Consider the following 21479-nt stretch of genomic DNA (forward strand, 5'->3'; position numbering starts at 1 on the left):
AGCGGTTAGAGGTCACCAAGTCACTTGGACTTCCTCCCAACAAAAGCAACATCATTTTTCAATGTCCAGCCCCACAGTGTCCTGCGGTGCCTCGCACAACTTGTTAGTGTCCACACGTGCTCCGTGCCGCTCGGAGCGGGGCCAAGCCGCTTGCCACACCATGGACCCCATGGCAAAACTCCCATGGGCTTGGATGGGGCAGGATCAGACCCCAAGAGATTCCTCTTATGCTCATGGTTTGGAGCCCTGTTTGATCTCCTACAGCATAGTTAGATAAAAGCATGTGGTTGGGATTTCCTTGTTCTGTTATTAAAGCAAAAAATCCCTTTTATAGAAGGGAAAAAACCCCTTTCCTTCGCCTTGTGAAGGATGTTACATTTCAGAAGGTAATCTCAGCTCCATTTACTTTTTTTTGCATTGGAATAAGCAAATCCCTTTGTTCTGTGCTTTAGTTTCCTGTCTGTGAGATGGGGATAATAGTACTTCTCTGGTTGCACAGTCCTATATGGATGTGCCAGGGTTGCCTCCGTGCCTTAGGGTATGGTCCACAGGTTGCTGTGTAATTTCTCAGCATAATCGTCCAGTATTAAGGAGGATGTGAGGCCCTTCTACAGTGTTACTAAAGATTTTGCTGTAGGTCTGTACATGTAGGTGAGTTGTAGCCGCAGACAGAACGGCCAAATAGGACCATTTTTGGAGAAGAGTGACCATCCCCAAAATCACTCTAATTTTTTGCCTGCTGTGTACATCCGTTGCTCACTTCAATGCAAGTCACCATTCGTTACCGTTTTCTGAAATGTACCTCTTGTATTCTCAATAGTTTTGTACCGTGGGTAGGGATGGGAAGTGGTGGAGGTTGAAAGCTTAGTACCTTTACGGCGTTCGGCTGTTGAATTTGTAGATGCAGATCACTGCAGCCAGGGATGCATAATCTGAATTTCCTATTTTAAAACACTGCATCGAAGAGGTAGACTGGGGCAGAAGAGGTGATGAGGCCAGAGGTACCATCTTCATGGTACAACCCTATGCTGCTTGCCTTCCATTTCCAAGGGTGTGTGGGCTGTAGCCCCATTTCTGGATACCTTTGCCTCCAGCAGATCTCCTAGCGTGAATAATGTCTCTGTGGTGTTTTGCTGAGGGATCCCAAAGCTAGCTCTCTCGGCATTTAATTTTCTGTCTTCTTCCAGCCTTCCCTCTGTAGTGTTTTTCTGCAAAACCCATTCTCTGGCTGCCTTTTGGCACCGCTACAGGCTTCTCCGTGCTGGAACCCCCTTGCCAAAAAAAATGTGGGTGGTGACCTAGTCACTTAGACAACATCTCCTCCAAGAAATAACCTTGTGGAAGAAGAGCCATCTTGAGCATGATTTACCGTTCGCCATGGGCTGGGGTCTTCTCTTCCCTGGGTAATGACGGCTGAAAGAGCAGCCTCTCACCCAGCCCTTGAAATCAAAGGCATGTTATGTCTTCTAAGTAATATCCGTTCAGCTATGGAGAGTATGTTTATGTTTCTCATGTTAAAAAAAAAAGGGGGGGGCGAGGGGGGAAAAAAAGGGAATCTGAGGTTACTGTTTTGCTGGAAAAATGTCAAGATTTGATTGGCAATATCCCACTAAACCACAAGTTTGTAGGAGAGAAAACAAACCCATTGGATTTTCTAAACTATGCCTATGCGCACTTTAAGAAAATGTATACCATATAGGTCAGTTATGCTCTTATTATAGCTGTGGCAAGCGTACATATAATTGAAACGCGGAAATACTACCCCATGCTGTTCAATGAATGAAGGGAAAACAAATCTTTATTATTCCTGGGTTCACATAATATATAGGAACACTATTGTCTTTTTTTTTTTTTTTTTTTAAAGCCAGTTTTAGCTTTCAGATGTATTTTATTGTCTGTGGGAACATGTGTTTTACAGACCTGTCATGTGAAAGCTATTAACAAGAGGAACTGGAGAAATAACAATAAGCCACGTAACCGTGGCATGTCTACTCCCCGAGTTCAACTGTTACGCCGCTGCTTCAAGTGCATGTGAAACTGGATCGTGCCAAGTGACATTAGCTCTTCTCCTGCAATTTTTCATTGGGAAACTAAGGATTTTTTTTAAGTCGCCTATTAATATCGGATTGCTGGCATCAGAGGCGTGTTTTGGGGCCAAGCTGGCTAGGCATCAAAACGGTTAAATAGTGGAATGAAGATCAACTGGATTCACACAAGATGTCCGATTTTTATTTACCAAATCTGAGCTGGGCGGACGGTTCTGAAACCTTTCCTCGCCCGTTCACACGTGGGGTGGAAACCGTGCTGCCCTGCCAAGCGCCGTGGGGCCCAGCACTTGCGATTAACCCATTTCCAGAGTTTTTAGAGAGGATCTGAAAGGGGTCCTGAGCGGTGGCCCTGGCTGCTCTTGGGTACCTGAGAGGCTTCAGGTCTGTATGTGGTGGTACCTCCTCACACGGAGCAGATGATGGGGACTTTCCCTTTTCTTAAGATTAACAAAACCCCCTAATAATCCTGGATTAGGCAAACCTATTAACATGTAAGAAAAGGAGCCGAAACGGATTGTGCAAGTGAAATACGCAAAGTCGTTCACGTGGAGATGGGGAACGTCACTTTGATGGCACTTTTTAACTCCCTGGATGGTACGTTTGCTAATCGCATCTAGCAGATCATGATCACTAAAAATGTACTATGGGCAAATTTTGCTGAAACCCAACAGTGCGCGCTTTTTTTATTATTATTATTTTTTATTTTAGAAGGAAAAACCTTCTGATGTCTTAGACTTCTCGCTGTGTAAACAAACCCACAGATACTTAAGCAAGTTAGTGGTCGACAAATATTCCCTAGTGCTTTCTGTAGGATCTGGGTGTGAGACCTGTTGTCTTGGCCCAAGGACAGTTTGAACCGCTCTGCGTTTGTTTTCCCCTTACCTGGGTTTCGCTCTGCAAGCGGGAGGAGGGTTTCCTGTACCTTGTGGTTTGTGATTTACTCTGAACATGGGTTTCAGGGAATTTGGGGCTTGGTTTGGTGGGGATGTACTGTTCCTCTCCATGATGGGCTTGATAGCAAAGATGGATGGGGAAACTGAGGCGAAGAGAAGGAGGGTGCCCTGCCCAAGGTAACATCGTGGCTGGGAAATACCCCGGGGCTCTCCTTCCAGGTTTGAGGCAATGCTGTATTTGTCTGAAAGACTTAGAAGAATAAGGAGTTGTAGACGTGCAGCAATTTTGAGGTGTCCCCTCCATAGTGTGTGTCTTAACCCATCACCCCCTCTTTTTGAGCCCATCTGCTCCATGCCTGGTGCAAAGGTCCAACCGAGCTGTGCAGATGCAGGTCTCCTGCACAGGGGGGGTTCACAAACAGCGTTTAAAAACAGATTTCACAGGGCTTTAATGTGGTTGAGGGTGAACGGGCTCTGATGGGAGTTCAGCAGCTCTTGTGGAGGGGCTGGCTGGGTGCGTGCTCAGGTTCCCCTTGCACGGATGGGTGAAGGATGGGTGTCCCACAGCTGCTCAAAGCACATAGTCATATGGCATTAGCAGGTACATCCATACATATACCCTGTAAATACAGAGAGGAGGGAGCCGAGGAAGGCTTCAGAGGCATAAAATAATGGGGATGGAGTGTAGCTGGGCTGACCAGGTAGGAGAAGCTGTGCTGATACTGGATCCTGCAGTGTTTGTTTGCACAGCTCTGGGCTGCCCTGCCGTGGGGCGCTCGGCAAAGCATTGGGCCCTCCCTGGAGAAAAGTGCCAGATTCGTTTTCATGGCTTTTTGCAGAAGGATTGCTTTAGGGGTCCGTTCCTGTAAGTTAATATTTGCAATGCACAAGGCTTAACTGAAACCAGGCAGTGCAGGCATCTGATAACCATAACAGAGGAGATGCTTTTTCCCCGCAAGAGTGACTTGGAAAAACAAATCCCAGTGCTGTTCCCTTTGGAAAGATAGCGATATGAAAAGCATCAGGAATGGTGCTGCATGGTTTGCAAGGGGTTTTCTAGTTGGGTCTTTTTTTTTGTTTGGGGATTTTGGGTTTTTTTTGGCAAGTTGTTTGTGTTTGCCTGTGTTGCTGATGGGTTTGGTTATTGTCTCCCCTTCTTTCTAGCCGGCTTGCCCTTCCTCATCATTGAAACGAGCACAATCCAGCCCTACCAGCGGGGCTTCTACTGCGACGACGACAGCATCAGGTACCCGCTGAAGACAATGGAGACAATCAACGACGCAGTGCTGTGTGCTGCGGGCATCCTCATCGCCATCCTCGCCGTAAGTACCACCTCCGAAACCTCCTCTCCTGTCCCTTGGGCATCCTTGATAGCTTTTTGTCACCTCTTTAGCCGATGCGACCAACTGCCCGTCGGTGTTGGGGGTTTAAGGCCGTCATCTTGCTGCTGTGTCGGTACTATCTACGAGGTGCGCATCTCCTGTGCGATTATCTGACTTCCGTGTGAGGGTGGAGCAGTAAACATTTGCAAATGAAAGCTTGTAAAGGGAGGAATCAGATTACTCTTGAAGCCCATAAACAGGCCCAAAGCTGTTTGGGCAAGTCTGTGAGCTCCACAAGAGCTTTTTCACCCTCCGGTATGAGTTCAGAGTAGAAGCAAAAAGACTTGAGTGTCAATAATGACTTGGCATGGTTTGTCCCTATTCAAATAACTCTTGGTATTTGCCTATTTTATAAGGTTTAAAAAAAAAAAAAAAAAAAAGATACATCTTTTCAGCTAACCAGTGCCTGGAAAAGTTTCACAGGTTAGTATTAGATTTTTAAGAGATTGTATATTACAGCCATATTAAAAAGACAATTAAAACGTTCCACGGGGAGCGTATTCCCAGAGTCCTCACTGTAAAAAGTAGTTAATGCACCACCTTCCCAATGCCTCCTTATTTCTCTTTTCCTGGCAGTTTTTCCTAGAGCTGTGCTAGGAAACAGTTGCACGGCGAGAGCTTTATACGTCAGCCAAAAAGCTGAATTCAGCCCATGGAGCTGAGCCTCCTTATGCCAGCATGTGTCTGGTGCTAGGGCAGAAGGCAAGAGCTGTCTCCTGGTTGTTGGTTAAATGCTTCCAGCTGAAGATGACATTCCCCTGTGAAAAGTACCTACGTTTTCCTTCTCACCCGCTGCCAGCACAGCTCAGGTGCTTTCCCAGCGGTGCTGCCTTCTTCTTGGTCCTTCACCTGGGGAGGGATGGAGATGGAGAGGTCAGGAGCACTTGTTCCCCTCCTAGCTTTCATCTTTCCTCGTAGGAGCAATGTCACGGGCGATAGGGATTTTAGCATGGCATGGTGCCTGCTTTGGTAATACTCCGTCCTCAGCCTTGCTGCTTCATGCCGTGAATATCTCCATCATTTCCTGATCTCTCCATCATTTCCTGACCACGTACACTCACTTAGCAAAGTAGGTCCCCACCACTGCCTTGTTCCTATGCCCCCTCCCTCCTCAAAAAAAGCCCAAAAGGTGCCAGACCCCCAATTCTATAAACACGGCAGAATTTTACCCTGCAGGTGAATTACCCCCGAGTGTGGAAAAGCCATAAAAACGAAATGAAAAAGCCCTCATTTTCGCATTACTGCCTGAGCTATCGGCACGCTGGCTCCATGCGGAGTGTGCTTCTGATCAGTAATGAGGCGGTGGCAAATACAGGAGTTGGAACAGAAACTGGAAACATAATCAGCTGCCTATGTGATCCATCAGCTTTCTACCACGAAATAGCAGGTCAATTAAAAGAGAAAGAAAATCCCCAAAGAATTAGATGTTTCTGCCCTGGTTTAGCTGTGCCCACAACAAATGTAACTTAATGAGGTAAATTCAAAAGCTCGGTTATTTGCTGTTGAGTGATACAAACGGCTAACAAGGAATTGAAGCAACAGATTTCTTTGCTATGGCAGCGTGCATGGAAAATTCAAGTCAGCCCGACCTCTTTTTTCAGATGTAACCCAGATACCAGAATTACTGTAGCATAATAGGAATTCATTCCAAATCCACAAAGCACTGACTCCGCTCCTTTTGCTCACAACGTTTGCCTTCGCAAGGCAGGACAGCGGTTATGAGGACTTCCAGGGAGCTGGCGTTTTGGATGGCACAGCCAAAATTTCACGCCCTTGCTTTACGTGGCGTCGTGGGCAGTCTAGCCCAGGGTAGAAGGTCCAGGTCATGTTTTAAATGGCTTGAGGACACTCAAGAGTGCTCACTAAGTAAACAGCAGAGGCAAAGACCTTTGCTTCGATCAGGATGTGAGAGGATATGCATTTGGTTTTAATACCTATATATAGTGACTTTAGGCACGTTTCCATGCAGATCACGCTGGAGAGGCTCGTGTCCCTGGGCTGTGCGCTCTCGCATCTCTCCTGACTGCTCTTCCTGCTGGAAGATGGTTAATTTGGTCATCTTGGGTACAGAAGCGTGTTGATGGTCCCCAGGAGGGGCAGGGGAAGGTGACATTTTCCTCTTCCTGAGCCTCGTACGGGTACCGCTGCTGAGCCACCCCGTCTCCCCACACCTGACAGGTCTTGAAAGCCTATGAAAAATACCTAAGAAAATTCATTTTCTAGATGATCTAAGTTACATAGCCAGATTAGCTGATTGTTTTACAGTTGAAGGTAATACGCTTCAATGTGATTAGACACAGAGAATGATACACCAGAGACATAAGTGATTAGAAAAGCTCTAAAAGTAATTACAGGCTAATTGGATTGCTGGTGATACCTTATGATAACGATAAAATGGGCACGAGAACCAAATGCCTGCAAAAGGCATTCACAGACAGAAAGGTTTGATACTAGCTTCTCTCTAGTGATCGTCTTTCCTAAATGTGTGTGACAGTCCCCCGGGAGCTGTACCCGTCACATAGGCACAGCCTGTGTCCTATGCGGCTGGCTTGCCAGAAGTGCAAGGCATAAGAAGAGCTTAATATCTTTAAGACTTATTATTTTTTTCAGGATGTCCTTTCAGTTCGTGCACATCTGTGCTGCATTAGTTTTTCACCATCCTGCTTTATCTGGGACGGCACTGCCAAAAAAACAAGTTTACCCCATTTTTAGCTTCTCATTAAGGTTGAGCTATGGCTTTAACTAAGCGGGGAGGGTTCATGGCTGCCCAGCAGCGTGTTAGCAAGGGAATGAAGTCTCCAATTTACAATCTGCTACATGTGTGCAATTACCCAGACCACCAACGGTGAGAGAAAAATATTAATCCCCAGACTTTTGTTGGTCACATGCCTTTCCCAGGCCAAGAGCCTCAGGTTTACGTGGATCTGTTTGTGAGTTTGGAGTAAGGGCACATCCTCCGGTATCAGATGTCGGCCTTAATTCAGCTCATCTGCCCTCTGCAAAAGCCATGAGTTTTGAGCCTTGTGGCTCCCCTTCTTGCGAATTTAGGCTTTCGGGAGGCTGCAGGTGGTGTCCGTGCCCTTGTGCAGGAGCATCCGTGTCCATCCAGGACACCCTGGAGTTGCCTCCTGCCAGAGGAGCGGGAGATGCTCCAACCTTCCTCTGCGGTTCTCGTGCCAGTAGATTGCCTGGCTGCCAGCTTGTGCTGGAAGGTGGTCCAAAATGGAGATAAACCATGGTCTTTGGAGTCTGAGAGGATTAAAACGATGCTGGAGCTGGTTAGCTGCAGCTCCCCAGACAACTCTTGGTTGCAACCAGATTTCCAAGAGTAAATCTCAGCGGTGACATGTAAACCCCAAATGAAGGTGCAGCCACCCAAAGTATTTCTGTGCATGGTAGCAGAGTGCTCTGGTTTGGCCTTTATTTTTTTATTATTGTAGTTGTATCTCTCTTTGATAAAGCCTGCTTAGCTGCCATTTCGGCTGCCTTAGGTCAACCTTAGCTTTGTCAAGCCACGGTACGAGTGAGTTCAAACAATGATACAGCTTCATCTCCTCTTAGTCTAATTGCCATACTTTTCCAGTTTATTAGTTTCCAAAGGTTGTGCCAAGCTTTTAAAAAAGGTAGGCAGGGGAGCCTTGTCTCCTGCGTGCCACTGGCAGGCTGCCACGCCGGGAGGAATATTGCTGGCTGCTCCAGAAAGGGATTAACATGAAGGCAGTTTTCCTGACAGTTAATTTTACATATCACAGTCCTTGTGACTAGAGAGGGGCAGGAACAAGGGGGCGGCCGAAAAAAAAAAAACCACCTCGATTTATTACTCAGGTATAAAAACATTTAAAGTAATGAATAAAATCCTAAAGCTGTAAATCTGGAGCTCAAAAACTAGGTGCGTAACATGATGGAGAACAATTTAAGCCTTTGCCTCTTTGGGAGAGGTGAGACGTTTGGACTTAATTTCACAGCCTGATTTTCATTAACCCACCTTTTAAGAGTCAGGATTGTGAGAAGTCAGGTCCTCTGCTCCCTGACTGTGACTTATGGCAATATTGTCAAACACCAGCACCCCTGTCACAAGAAATACCTAATTTCCTGCCATGCAATGGCGAGACCCCTTGAAATGCCCAGAAATAGCTGCTGTTTACGGAGGCTTTGAGCGGCTTGAATTGGGTCTGGTGGCGGCAAATTTTGGGCCAGAATCTGAAAAGTTTTGGCCTTTCTGAATCTTCCCCTGTTGTGTTCATGGTTTTCAGAGAGGAAGATAAGCAGGTTGTTCCTCCAAAATCAGTTTGATAAGGTGGTAGCGGATCTGGCCCCTGCTTTCCAAACGCACACTAATTCTTTATCTGGTTTATGTTAAATTTTTTTTTCCCACTATGCCGGTATAGATCTGGGGTACTATTTCACTTCTGTAAAGATACACCAACGCACTAAACCAAAATCTAGCTTTTTTTCCTTTCTTCTTGTTTATCGAATTATTCTATAAACACCATTTGGAGCAGTGCAATCTCTTCTTGAGAGGGAAGAGGAAGAGGATGGGAGAGGTACCGGGCTATGGGCTCTCCTTCCTCGTGGTGGAAGCAGAGTCCTGGTTTGAGATGCTCAGAGCGTGAAGAGCTGTCTTGGCCCTGTATTTGCCACCCTTGGCCGGTTTTACACGGCATCTTTCCTGCTCTCTAACCTCTCTGCTGTGTTTCTCCCGCAGATTATAACGGGAGAGCTGTACCGAATCCACTACCTGAAGGAGAAGTCGCGCTCCTTTATCCAGAACCCCTACGTCGCAGCGCTCTACAAGCAGGTGGGCTGCTTCGTTTTCGGCTGCGCCATCAGCCAGTCCTTCACAGACATTGCCAAAGTGTCCGTCGGGCGCTTGCGGCCGCATTTCCTGGATGTTTGCGATTTGGATTTCTCTACCATCAACTGCGCTAAGGGAGTTTACATCCAAAACTACACCTGCAGGGGAAGCGACAGCAAGGTCCAGGAAGCCAGGTGAGAGCCCGTGGAGTCAAAGCGATGGGTTGCCGCCACCAAAATGGTGTCCCACGCTAAATACGTCTTGGGGTTTCTCTGCCGGCAATAGATGATTCAAACGCTGCTTTTTCTGCAGAGGCTGTAACTCCATCTGCCAGCGACGGGCCGTTTCCCCTGGGAGTCGCGGGACTCGCCTGAATAATATTTCTTTTCCTTTCTCTTTACTCCTACACTATTGTTTCCCCGAGCAGTTGCTCAATGTGGGAATTCACCGTAAGAGCTGAGCTCATGGTGAGCAGCTCCGGCCGTCCCACGCAGCGGAGCAGAGGGATCTCCTCCGCGGAGGCTCCACGCGGGCAGGGCTGCCAGCGCCTTCCCTTCGAGCTCTCCATCAAATCCATCAGATGCTCAAGTTTGACATTTCCAGGAGCATGTTTCGCATGCTGCAATTAAGCGACCAGAGTAGTTGCTCACTTCTTATTTCTTTACGGTTTCCTGGTTATCTGAGGCGAGACGATGAGTTATCGGGCTATCCTGGAAATAACTGCTGTCCCACAAGTAGGGGCCAGGAAGGGATGAACAATGCGAGCATCCTGTCCATCCATTCATTTTCTGCCTCGTGAGCAAGCGGGGCGGATAACAGGGGTTTTATAACCCAAAAGGTTGGGGGTTGGGGGTCCCTCTGCTCTGGCACCCGCTTGGTAGCAGCAGGCAAGTCACCATATTACATGTAAAATTATAATACCAAAGATTATAGTGGCTGGTTCTTAGCACCTACTTTGTTTTGCAGGAAATCCTTCTTCTCCGGGCACGCGTCCTTCTCCCTCTACACCATGCTGTATTTGGTGGTAAGTAAGCTCAGCCTTGCTTGAGATGGAGCTGATTTATCCCGTCCCCCTTTCCCGAGGCACTCACCCGCGTTCGGTAGCAATAACGGCACGATGAGCATTGGAGATAGAGGGTCGGTTGAAAAAAAAACCTGAAAAAGCCAGTGGTGGAAAGATCCACTCTCGGCCCCTGGGGTCTTATTTGGGATGGAGACTCCTGGGGTGATAGCTGAGCTGTGCAGCTTTGGGATGTGGCCAAGGCTGCAATTAAATCCGCATCCTGCTAAATCTGGGGACGACCTGTGCAATTTTGTTCACCCCACATTGTGGTTTCCACTGGGGAGAGTTTGGGGCGAGCCAAAACGTTGCATCGATGGAGGGGGAAGATGTGCCGTCGCGGCTCTGGGGGGGGTGAAGCCTGGTTCCCAAATGTGCCAGCGGAGCAGGTGGAGCAGCCTCTACCCGCCTGGATCCGGAGCGGAGAGCTGAGACTTGTTTTTCTTTGTCAGTGAGAAATGGCTCTACCCTTCCTGCGCCGGGGCTGGGGCCGCGGCGGCTGCCAAGGTGCTTCCTGCCGGGGCTGCAGGAGGCACGCTGCCCGTGCCGCCCCAGGGGCTGGACCCGCACGCAGCGTTTTGGGAGGATCTGCATAGCGATTTGCGTTTGGTTTTCCTTTTTTAATTATTTGGTTTTTAAAAAAAATCAGGAAAAAGGTTTTGGATTCCTTTCAAGATTTGTGGGGCCCCCCCCCATCTCCTGTAAGCTCAGACTAGCAGGCAAAGAAACAGCATGGAACTGATAAAAACATTAAACACGAGCTTTTATTTATGAGCAGTGCTTCCCCCCCATCCACTTACTTTACCCTCTGAAAAGATAAGTGACCCCTGCTCCCTCCTGCCTTTTCAGCCCTGGATCCCCCCTCCTTGTGAGCAATTTCTGTAATTTAATTACTAAGCTTTCCAGGCTGTTGGGGGTGGCGTATTAAATTCTTTCCTCGTTTTCCCCCCCGCCCCTTTTTTTTTTTTTTGTTCTTGGAAAACTTCTGAATTTCTTCAGTAAACATTTTGGCCATTTTCTCCCAGCCACGTTACAACGCAGAGCCACCCCGGCGATGCTCCGCAGGAGGCTCAGCCCTCTGTCGCTGCCATTGCAAAACTTTCCGAGCTGAGTTTGGAAAGCATCGCTCACACCGGCATTTATTTATTTCCAAGGAGATCTGCGGACAGTCAGATAAGTCAGCCCTGAGATGCTTTCAAGCCTGGCATCTGGAAACAGCGAGGACTGCCAGTCCCTATTAAGTCAGTGGTGGTTTCTCTCCAAATACTCAGCAAGATTTGGGTTGTCCTTCCAGGTATTTTTTTAGGAGATGCTGCTCCCGGGCCTTTTTGGAAGCCAAGCCCGATGCTTTACCTTTTGCACAGGATCATGCCCTGCAGCATCCTTCAGGGTAGGGGTCAGACCCCGGGGGCCATGCCCAGCTGGGCAAGTGCTCGCCCCCTCCCCACATTTTCACCCCGCTCACTTCGGCAGGGGCTGCCCAAAGTCGCCAGGGCTTGACCCTGTTTCCGCAGGGCACCGTGCAGACCGTGTTGCTTTGCCAGGTTTTTTCCATGTTTTTCTGAAAAGCCAGGGGTTACAGAGCAAGCGAGAAACAAAACGGCCTGCGGCAGCAGAGCAGGAACGCCGGTGTCTGGGGGGCCAGTGGCAGGAGGTGCACTGGAGACCCCAAAACTCCTTTGCACCAATGCCTGCTGCCTGATTTTCTTTTTAACTTTGCAGCAGGCTTCAAAAGTGGCGTTTAGCTCCTGTGTGATGCTTCGGAGCAGAAAGCTGTCTCTGGTCTCTCTTTGCTGCCCTTCCCTGTCCCCGTATGGGAGTGCTCGGGCTATCACCAGCCTCTGCCCTTCTCCCTGCCTGATCTCCCTGGCTGCTCCACTTAGCCCTCTCCACGGAGGAGTTTTGATGCCCAATCCCTTAAGAATTATTTTATTCTATTTTTTTTCCTTGTCCCAAAACTGGGACAAGGCTGGTAGCAGGCTCCATCTGACCAGCTGTTCAGTTGCCTTGTGCCTTAAAAGGTCAGGGGAAAAAATACACCAAGTGTTCGGTCATAAATTGAAGGGAGAAGAAGGCAACTTGAGACAAGACAGTGTGACACGGTGCATATCGGAGGTGAGAAATGATGATCTTAAGGGTCTTTTCCAACCTAAATGATTCTATGATTCTAACTTGTCTCACAGCACTCTGCTCTCCATCACTCCGGCTCCCTAGCCACTGCCGGAGCCTGAACGAGAAACCTCATAGAAAAAGGGCGGCAGAAGATCTGTCATGTTGGAGAGGCTGATAATACCCCAAAATAATTAAAACAACAAACAAAAAAATGAGGTTACAATAACCCAGAATGCAAAATAAACCCCGCTGTCTCGCCCGGCTCGGCGGTCGAGTGGGTTTTTGGAAGCCTGGTTAGAAACACGGCATCTACCATGGAGGTGGGTTTGAAGGATTTCATCAGGGAATCATCTCAATCGAAACAAACCAGTTGTTGTCCAGTTCCCAGGAAGCGAGGGCTGTGCGGCAGGAGGTTGCTGCCGGCGCTTTGGCTACCGGGGCTTTGCCAGGAGCCTTTGCAGAGTTGGGGTATTTGTGGGGCTGAGCGTGTGCTGCAGAGGCTTGGCTGATCAGCCGTGTCCTGAGCGCATTCCCTATTGAACAATACTTCATATTTCAAGGATAAGTCACTTCCCGTCTTTCCTGGCGTTCCCTGGCTTCACTCTTAGACCCCGTTCTGAATTACAATGTTTTCAAGTTTGCCTCACCTGATGGAGACGGGTGCCAGAAACCTTTAGTTAGTCTATTAAAAGATACCCCGATTCCCACACATCCCACAGGGCTTCGCCTGCGCCGTGGGGATGGATTTGCCCGGGTGTTTGGTGGCCAGCAGATGGGCGACCAAGGCTTCCCCATCACCCGGCACAGCAGCAGTGCCCTGCGGTATCCATCAGGGAGAAGTGGTTTGGCCACAGGCTCCCGGTAGGAAAACGCAGATAGATGCCAGGCCCCTATCCCTGGGGGAAAAGTCCCAGGGAAAGGCACTTGCAACACAGTAAAATCCCCTGGGATTTAGTTCTAAACACCAAGACTTCATGGCTAAGTTTCTCGCAGCCTTCTTGTCACCAAGAATACCCAATTAACATCAGGCTTTTGTATAAAAAATTTAGAAGGGGAAATTACACTTGGGTAATCCTCTTTGTCTTAATTTTCCTTGCTTTGTTACTCCTTGGCTGAGCGAGCCCGTAATATGTATTTATAGCAGGCTGAGGAAAGAGGAGGTATGTAACAGCCTATTCCACGCAGCCCTCTGGACCTGGCCCACGCCTCGGTTTTGTTTCGCTGGACGTGGGGAGTCTTTGCAGAGAGCGATGGGGGCTTTCCGCTCCCCTCAAGCACGGGAGACCATAGTGCTGATCATTTTTATTTTTTTTTTACGGCACAAAGTTGCCTGAAACCACGCAGAGGATGCAGAAAAACTAAATATCAGAAAAGCTAAATTATTATTCCTCAGCAATGTTGGCTGATTCTGGATAAAAGGGGAGTAAAACAGGGCAGCTTGTGTATTTAATGTGCGTTGGTGGATGAGGTTGAAGACTTCAGATCAGAATGGGTTTTAGTGTGGTCTACTCGTTTATATGAAAAATTAGAGATGTTGCTGGTTTTGTGTTGGTGCATGAGGTTGAAGACTTCAGTTCAGAATGGGGTTTACTGTGTTCTACTCGTTTATATGAAAAATTAGAGATGTCGCTGGTTTTATGTATCTGGGTGAGTGTGAAGCTTTGCACTGGGGTTTCTTGCTGAAGGATGGAGAAGGTCCCAGTGCCCTTGTGCTGCTGAGCCACGACGTGCCCGTGCGAAGGAAACTCTGTGGTGGTTGTGGACCTGGAGTCAAGTTTAGCGGTGACCTAAGTAAGCAAATAAACTGGAATTACATCAGAGGCCAGGGCTGAGGTGTGAACTGCATTGCTGAACTGATGGGGATGTTCCCGACGGGGTGGGAGGATGCTGTAACCCCAGCAAAGGCAGGGAAGAGGCGAACGATGCATCCCTTTGGTGCTGGGAGCTCTTTGCCCTTCTCCTGTCCTTGTCCCCTGGCCATCTTGGTGCTAAAAGCTGAATTCTGCAGTTCCCCTTCCTGCAGCTGGCTTTGCCCAGCCAGGGCAGTGCATTACGCCGGGGTGACTTTGGGTTTGAGGAGTTTTGGCCCCATGCCGCTTTTTGGGTACCGCTCTGTTTGCAGATGGGGCTGGAAATGGAGGTGACTTCAGGTCAGACAATCAGAAATGAGAGCAACCATTTCCCAGAAGGAAACCTTAGCTGTGACTAAGGGACGTGGTTGATGGAGTTCAGCCTTGCAGCGGGGAGAGTGTGAACGGGACAGGATTTCTGGATGGCAGAAAGCCCCAGGAGGCTGGAGCTCATGCTTTTAGCCCATGCTCCCTGCCAGCTTCTCCTCAATGGGTTTGCTCAGGGGTTGTGTGTGGCCACGGGCTGTCCCCACCAACACTGTGGAAGTCCCCTGGCAGAAGAAGAGCGATGTGACGTCCTTCAAGCCATCTGCTTTGTGGTAACTCAGCCTCTGCCAGGAGACAGTGGATGGGAGCTCCAAATAACTCCTGCTCTGTGTGATCCTATTTCATTCCATCCGCACTTGCTCCTATTGATGCTCCTCCTAAATTTGCTGCCCTGTGATGGTCTGTGGTGGAAATAACCCCGGCTGTGGTCTTACTCCTCCATCCCCTCCCAGGAAGGGCTCCATCCAGCCCCACGTTCCCATCCAAATCTGGCAGTCCTTAGCAGGTGGCACTTCTGATTTGCTCCCAGGTTTCAAAAAAAACCTTCAAAAGCAGGTTTTCAGGTAAATTGCCAGGAACTTCCCATTTCTTAGTAATAGCACTAATTCCTGTTTTAGGGAAATTCTGATCCTTTCAGCCCCCAAGCCTGCCTTTTGCTTTTTGACCTTCTCTTACTAACTAGGGTTTGTTTTTTTTTCACACTGTGGGCAGAAGCAAAGTTTGGAGCACCCCGAGGCTTGCCTCTAAAGTACTTAGGGGATCCTCAGCACCCTGGTGTTTGAGCACAGTTTTCGACGTACTGCGTGCTCATAATATGCCTGTGGAATATGAAAAGTGCTGTTATCCTCTTTTTTTCCTTTTTTTTTCTCTTTATGAAGGGAGAACTAAAGAGCAATTTTCCCGAGACGTTAGTAGAAGGAGCTCAGTCGAGATCCTCACGCTGATAGTGCGGTGTCTGAGGTTGCACCTATTCGGGTGGATTTTACTCCTCCGTGATCTGCAGGTGTGGGTGTGAGTTGGTGCTGGGGACTTGGGTGGCACCCAGCACATCCCATGTGGTGCCACGCTGCCTTTGCACACCTTTTCCAGGGCTCAGGTGCGTAGATTAGGCACCCAGTTCAGAGCTGTGCTTTGGAAGGAGCGAGTCAGTATACAAGCATTTATTTTTTAATCGCTTCAGCCCCAAAAATGTCTGTTTTATTGTGTGTTCAAACTCAGGGTTAGCTTCATGTTCCTAATTTTTAATTGATACTTTGCTTCCTCACCTATTTAGTCCAAGCTTGTGGGATGGAATGGTTTGAGGGGTTGTCAAGGCTGTGCAAAAGGGACAAATGTCAGATTATCCAGCAGCAAATTTCTTTCTTAAGGAGTTTGACATGACAGAGCCTCAAGAGTAAACTAAGATGTTAGGTTTCAAGTCTTCCTGGTAGAACTAAGGGTAATAGTTTATGAGATATAATACTTGGAGGTAATTTTGCTCTGCAACAACATACTGGAACCTGAGTTTTGCACTGTCACCTGGGCTGAGCTGAGACCCTTGGACATGAAAATAATCCTGAGCCTAAACCATCGCAATAACGCATATTTTTATATCTTTTGTGTGCTTTAAAAATGCTACTCTCCACAAATGCTGTTTTTTCAAGGGACATTGTCTCTACACTGAGAAGTTGTATTTAAAGATATCAGGGCCCCCAGCTCTCTCTATCACCACCTTCCCTGGATACTTCCCAGGAGTATTCTGCCTGCACAGTTTATTCTCAGTGGCAGATCATTGGGTGCACAAATATCAAGGCAATGAAAATGCAGCCAGCCTAAGCATTGCAAACCAAAAAAGCAGTTCTCTGCTAATGAACCGCGTAGATATTTGTTTGCAGGATGAAGTGCCTGCTGTTAAATCACTGCAAATGACCGTGCCGGATGGGGTTGTGCTATTTTACGGCTCCAGCTTTCCAGCTCAGCAGTGGCTGCATTTTACCTGAAGAGAAAGCACCTCCTCATTGGTGGTGGGGTTTTTTGTTATTTTTTTTTTAGATCTTTCTGGGCAGAACATGCATGGTACGGTGATTGTTGACTCATCATTCTCCCAACTATAGAAATTACCATCACAAGCTAGAGAACCAGCCCAGTGGTCCATTCGCTGGGCTACATCAGCGTGGGTTTGTTTGCTGTGGGGATCTAGAGAGCTGCAACTCATCCTGTAGCATCGTGTGCACAAGTTTGCATGGTGTGGGGTGTGGGGTGTGCGCCGTGGTGACGTGGCTCCGTTCCCCCCATGACTCGGGCTGGTTTGCAGATATATTGCCCAGAATCATAATGTGCGTTAGCCAGCGCCGAGCTGCTTTGGTACTGCTCTCTTCCATGTTAATTGGCTTACAATTTGGATAATTTGGAGCATCTGCTCCATTCAAATGACATGATGTTTCATTTCCTCTAAAGAGCCCAGCATGTATTCTTTCCAAAAAGGGGTAAATACAATGTTTATGCAACAGCCAAACATACTAAATTGGCCAAAACGATGCTTCCCCCTTATCAGCTTTCCGATTAATTCTGCTTTTATAGGTAAATGGTGTCATTAAATTATTTGTGGTTTCAGGGAACCCAGCAAGAGCTTTACTCCCTTTTATATCAAGGCAGTGTAAACTGCTCTGGGTGTGTAAAAGGCATCGTAAATGGGTATTAAACCCCTTTCCAGCCCTCTGATGTTGCAGAGTCCTACAAAGCATGCTGGGTCTGACTTCCAGTGCTGCATTTAGGTACAGGCAGAAAATACCTACTGTGGCTGAGCCCACGGGCAGCGGGTCCGAGCTGCAGGAGCCGAGCAGCATTTTCCAGGCTCTTTTACACTCTTCAAGCCATCGGATGCCTCTCTCTGCAAGCCCGAAGGTTGCTGCGGCGTCCCTCCCTTCCCGCAGCCTTCCTCCCGGTGCTGTGCCCGGCCCCGCTCATCTGCGGGCAGCGGGTTGCCGTTTTCCTGTCTTCTCTTCCCGCCCAGCTTCCCGGTTCCCACAGGAACCAGCCGTGCCCGCCGGCCGAAACGGAAACAGGCCCAAGATAGTCACGGGAGGGGACAATGTCCATTTGACGTCACGTCAGCTTCATCTTTTCGGGTCAAGCCAGGACCTTGCTTTTTCCCTCGCTGGCTAAGAGCGACTTCCCATGCCGTGCGACAGGGCGGCCGCTCGCTTACACCCCTGCAAACACTGGGGCTCGGGCTGGGAAACGCGATGGCAACGTTAGAGGATTGTATTTTGCATCCACATCGTCAGCGGTTGCGGCGGTGTCTGGTAATCCTTGGGGCTGGCTCTGGAGGTGGGGCATGCTGCGTTGATTCCTGTTTTTCCTCTGAGAGATGCTGTGGGTCCTGCGTGACCCAAATTTGGGACCTTGCTTCTGTTAGGCACTAAATAGCGGTGAGGAGGAATTTCCCGGTTGTTGTGTGTGATCTTGATGGACTTGGAGGCTGAAGCAGACCTGAGGCACGAGCCAGGATGCGGGTGGTCCCAAGCTCCTGACCCTGGCTCACCGCGGGAGGGCTGTACCCATCTGCCTCTGCCCACGTCCCCTCCATAGGTTAAAATCCCTCCAGCTCTGCTCCCCTCTGCATGATGGAGGCCACACGTTTGCAAAGAGCATCCTTCTTCTTTGACAACTCCCCCCTCCTCGAGCCACGGGGGTGCGGGTGCCCCACAGCCAGCCCCACAGAGCAGGTCCTGCCACGCGTGCACGTTTTGGGCACAGCTTCTCCTTTGCTGCCCTCAAATTAACGCAACCTTTTTGTTTTCCTCTCTTCCCCACAGTTTTATCTGCAGGCCAGATTCACGTGGAAGGGAGCCCGCCTGCTCCGTCCCCTCCTACAGTTCACCCTCATCATGATGGCGTTTTACACTGGCCTGTCCCGTGTGTCGGACCACAAGCATCACCCCACCGACGTGCTGGCGGGCTTTGCACAGGGAGCCCTGGTGGCTTACTGCGTGGTGAGTACGGCAAACCGTGCGAGGAACGGCGGCGGGGCTGCTGGTGGGGGTCCCGGGGGAATAGCGGGCACCTCCGCAGCCCACGCGGCCGTGAGCCCGTGTAACCCCCCCGTTAGAGCTGGGGACGTGGCAGGAGGCAGCGTGCTCTGGGGGCTCGGTCTGGTGTCATCCCCACGTGTCACACGTGTGACAGCACGTCTAAACCGCGTTTGCGGGTGGAGCACGGCTCAAGAGCGGAGCACCCTACCAGCCCAGTGATGGGTGCTCTGATGGGCACCCCGCAAAGGAGGGTGCACCCGCCGGCTCTTTTCTGTCCCCATGAGCAAACGCCGCTGCTGTGCTGGAGGGGTGAAGCAATTCCTCTTCTCCCCCACCAAACCAACTGCATATTGAGAAAAAAAATGCAACATTTAGGGTTTTTCCCCATCAACCTTGAGCTCTTGGGCAAAGAGCCCCTTCGCCCAGGCAGCTCGGGGCGCTGAAAAGGCGTTCAGACAAGGGAGTATTTCCCTCTCGGCCAGCAGCATTCGCCTCTCCAGCTGCTCTCGGTAATGAGCACTGGCTCGTTTGCAAGGCTTTCCACCAGGACCCAAGTGGGGAGTCCAGGGTGGTTGGGATTGTGGCTCGTCCCTGCACAATCCAGCCAAAAGCCGTCCCCTGGGAGTGGGAGCTGGTGTCTGCCCAGCGAGGGGAGGCAGGGTGCCTCGTTTGGTGGTGGGTTTTTAACGTAGCGAAAGGGCTCGTGAGAAAACGGCGAACAAAAGCTGTGCCCGCTTGTCTTGGGCTGCCGGGCTCGTTCTCATACAATTTGCTTCCCAAAGAGTGACCTGATTGTGCAGCCCTGTAACTCGAAGTGACACATGTAGATGCTTAAAGCAGGCAGGGTGGGGGGCACCGGGTCGGGTGGCTGCCTCGCATAGAAACAAAGGGGCTGGGGTTATGGTTGTTCCTGTGTCTGTATGAACTCCCGAAAGCAAGATTTTAACAGCTTACCACTGACTTGTTTGGTGGGTTTTTGTTGTTTTTTTTTTTTTTTAAACTGATCTAAAAGTAAAGCAGCCCTGGAGGCAAGGAATTAAGTTCACTAATGTTATATTTTGCAAGGAGAGAAAATACGTTATTTATGTACTTTCCACTCGTTGATCATATTCCAAAGCCAAGACAAAAATGTCATTGTCGGGAAGTTTTGATGAAGTATTATTAACTCTCTGAGCAGTAGCTGTTGGGTTTTGCCGTTGCCTGATGCCAACGTCCCGTGTGGGGCTGGCAAATTCAGAGGGGGAAACCAGAGAAGTGTGTGTGTGCGCACAGATGCGTGCTGCTGCCCTCACACCTGCTTGCAGCAACGGCGTTACAGGTCCCGTGTCCTTCATTCCAATATCGCCAGGGTGTTTCTCCAAATCCTGGTAATCTTTTCCTACCCCAGCGGTCACAGCTGTAGCACCAGCTGTAGCACCGCCATGGCAATGCTGGTAGCCCTGGGGAGAAGAGGCCCTGGGCCACGTGGGGAGCACTGAAACAGCTTGTCTCAGTCCAGGTGCCTGAATTTGTATCGCGTGGGTTTGTTGGGACACCAAGTGCACATTGCCAGGTGGTTTTACAAGGGGGTATTTACCTCTCCGTGTGCCTTTCTGCTTAAGAGGTGGGATAACAGCAATATACAGGGGGAGCAGGGACCAGGCGATCCATCCCTGGATCCCAGCAGCGGTTTCAGAAAGACAATAGCTCTCCGGATGCTCGGGACGGGCGTCCGGATGCTTCCTGGCCGGGATGAGCGGCAGGGCTGGCCGTCCCCTCCCAGCCCTCCGGCAGCTGGAAGCTGTGCTGGGAAGGGGAGGCTGCGGCGGTGCTGGCCTGGTTTTCCTGTGTCGAGGTAAACCGACATAGGAAGCAGCTGCCTGGAGTTTCACAGGCAGGCTCGGGTTTGCCTGCGAGCCCAGGGCAACCTGCGCTGCTCTTCCCAGCCGGCTCGTGGAGCGGACAGTTGGCTCCACACCCTTGGCAGGCATGGCTTGATGGCTGGGGACATCCCAGGCAGCAGCTGAGCTCAGACAAGGGTTTAAACCCAACCTTTGTCCCGTTTCATCAGCTTGTGAAGAACCAGCGATATGTTCTTGTTCTCCCAAACCCGGCTTTGCTGGCGTGAGCCATTGCCCAGGAAGGGCCGGCAGAATTTCTTCCCTTTTGGGAGGTGGCAGCAAGGGACAAGGGCAAGAGCCACCCTGAGACTCCCTGGAGTTTGCATTAAATGTAGAGTTTAGCAGCTTTTTGCTAAAATTACTGGTACAGCAGAGCAATTACTGGTATATCCTGGGGGTCCTTGCCCAGCTCTGGGATCCAGCTCTCGTGCACGGGATGCTCTGAAGCAGAGGGAGGGACCTGGAGACTCATCACCTCCAACCCACCATGGGTGCTCCCAGACACCCTCAGCAAAGCCTTCAAGAGTCCACTCTGATGATAGTCAAGGGCTGTTAAAATACCATCGTTACCAGGCTGTAATTTTCAGTAGAAACCAATTGTGGGTTTCTTCTCCGAGGGCTGCCAGAGCTTAAATCCAGGTTGCGCTGCAGCAGACACGTTTGTCCTTCAGTGCCTGAAATAACAAGCAGAAGACATTAGTGTCAAGCGCTTCCAGCTGATGAAACATTCAGACTCGGATCCAGAGTGAAATACGATGAGGATTTCTTAAATGGAAATAGCTTTTATGCGTGTTGTAGGCAGCCTGCTATGTGCCGTGTAGTTTATGTCTCATCTGATGGAGAGAGAAAAGGGGAGACATCGGAAGGACATGCTCCTTGTGTTGCTCTGGTTAGCTTAGGTGAGTTGTTTTAACCTCTCTGTACGTGATTAAAGATTTCTTCAATGTAATGAAAAGGAATAGGAATTGTTAAGTGGCAATATAAGATATTGGCTTACTTTGTATAATACGTGCTCAGTCTTCTGCCGTCAAGTTTTCTTTATGGGTGGAGAGCACCTTCTACAGGAAATGGAGCTAATCCAAGTGAAAAACTTTGCACGTTTATTAGTCGTTTTTTGTG

At 49.4% G+C, this 21479-nt stretch overlaps 1 protein-coding gene across 2 annotated transcripts in view; it reads left to right on the forward strand.

The window, feature by feature from the left end:
• PLPP3 (phospholipid phosphatase 3) overlaps positions 1-21479 on the forward strand; it is a 50596-nt gene that overhangs the window by 21189 nt on the left and 7928 nt on the right. For both annotated transcript variants that reach the window (XM_072867493.1, XM_072867492.1), the window contains exons 2-5: positions 4106-4263; positions 9029-9312; positions 10085-10142; positions 18265-18441. In XM_072867493.1, the coding sequence (XP_072723594.1) occupies positions 4106-4263; positions 9029-9312; positions 10085-10142; positions 18265-18441 (677 nt within the window). The remainder of the gene's footprint in view (positions 1-4105; positions 4264-9028; positions 9313-10084; positions 10143-18264; positions 18442-21479) is intronic.

Source organism: Ciconia boyciana, chromosome 7, assembly GCF_034638445.1.
Source record: "Ciconia boyciana chromosome 7, ASM3463844v1, whole genome shotgun sequence".
Classification (NCBI taxonomy): Eukaryota; Metazoa; Chordata; class Aves; order Ciconiiformes; family Ciconiidae; genus Ciconia; species Ciconia boyciana.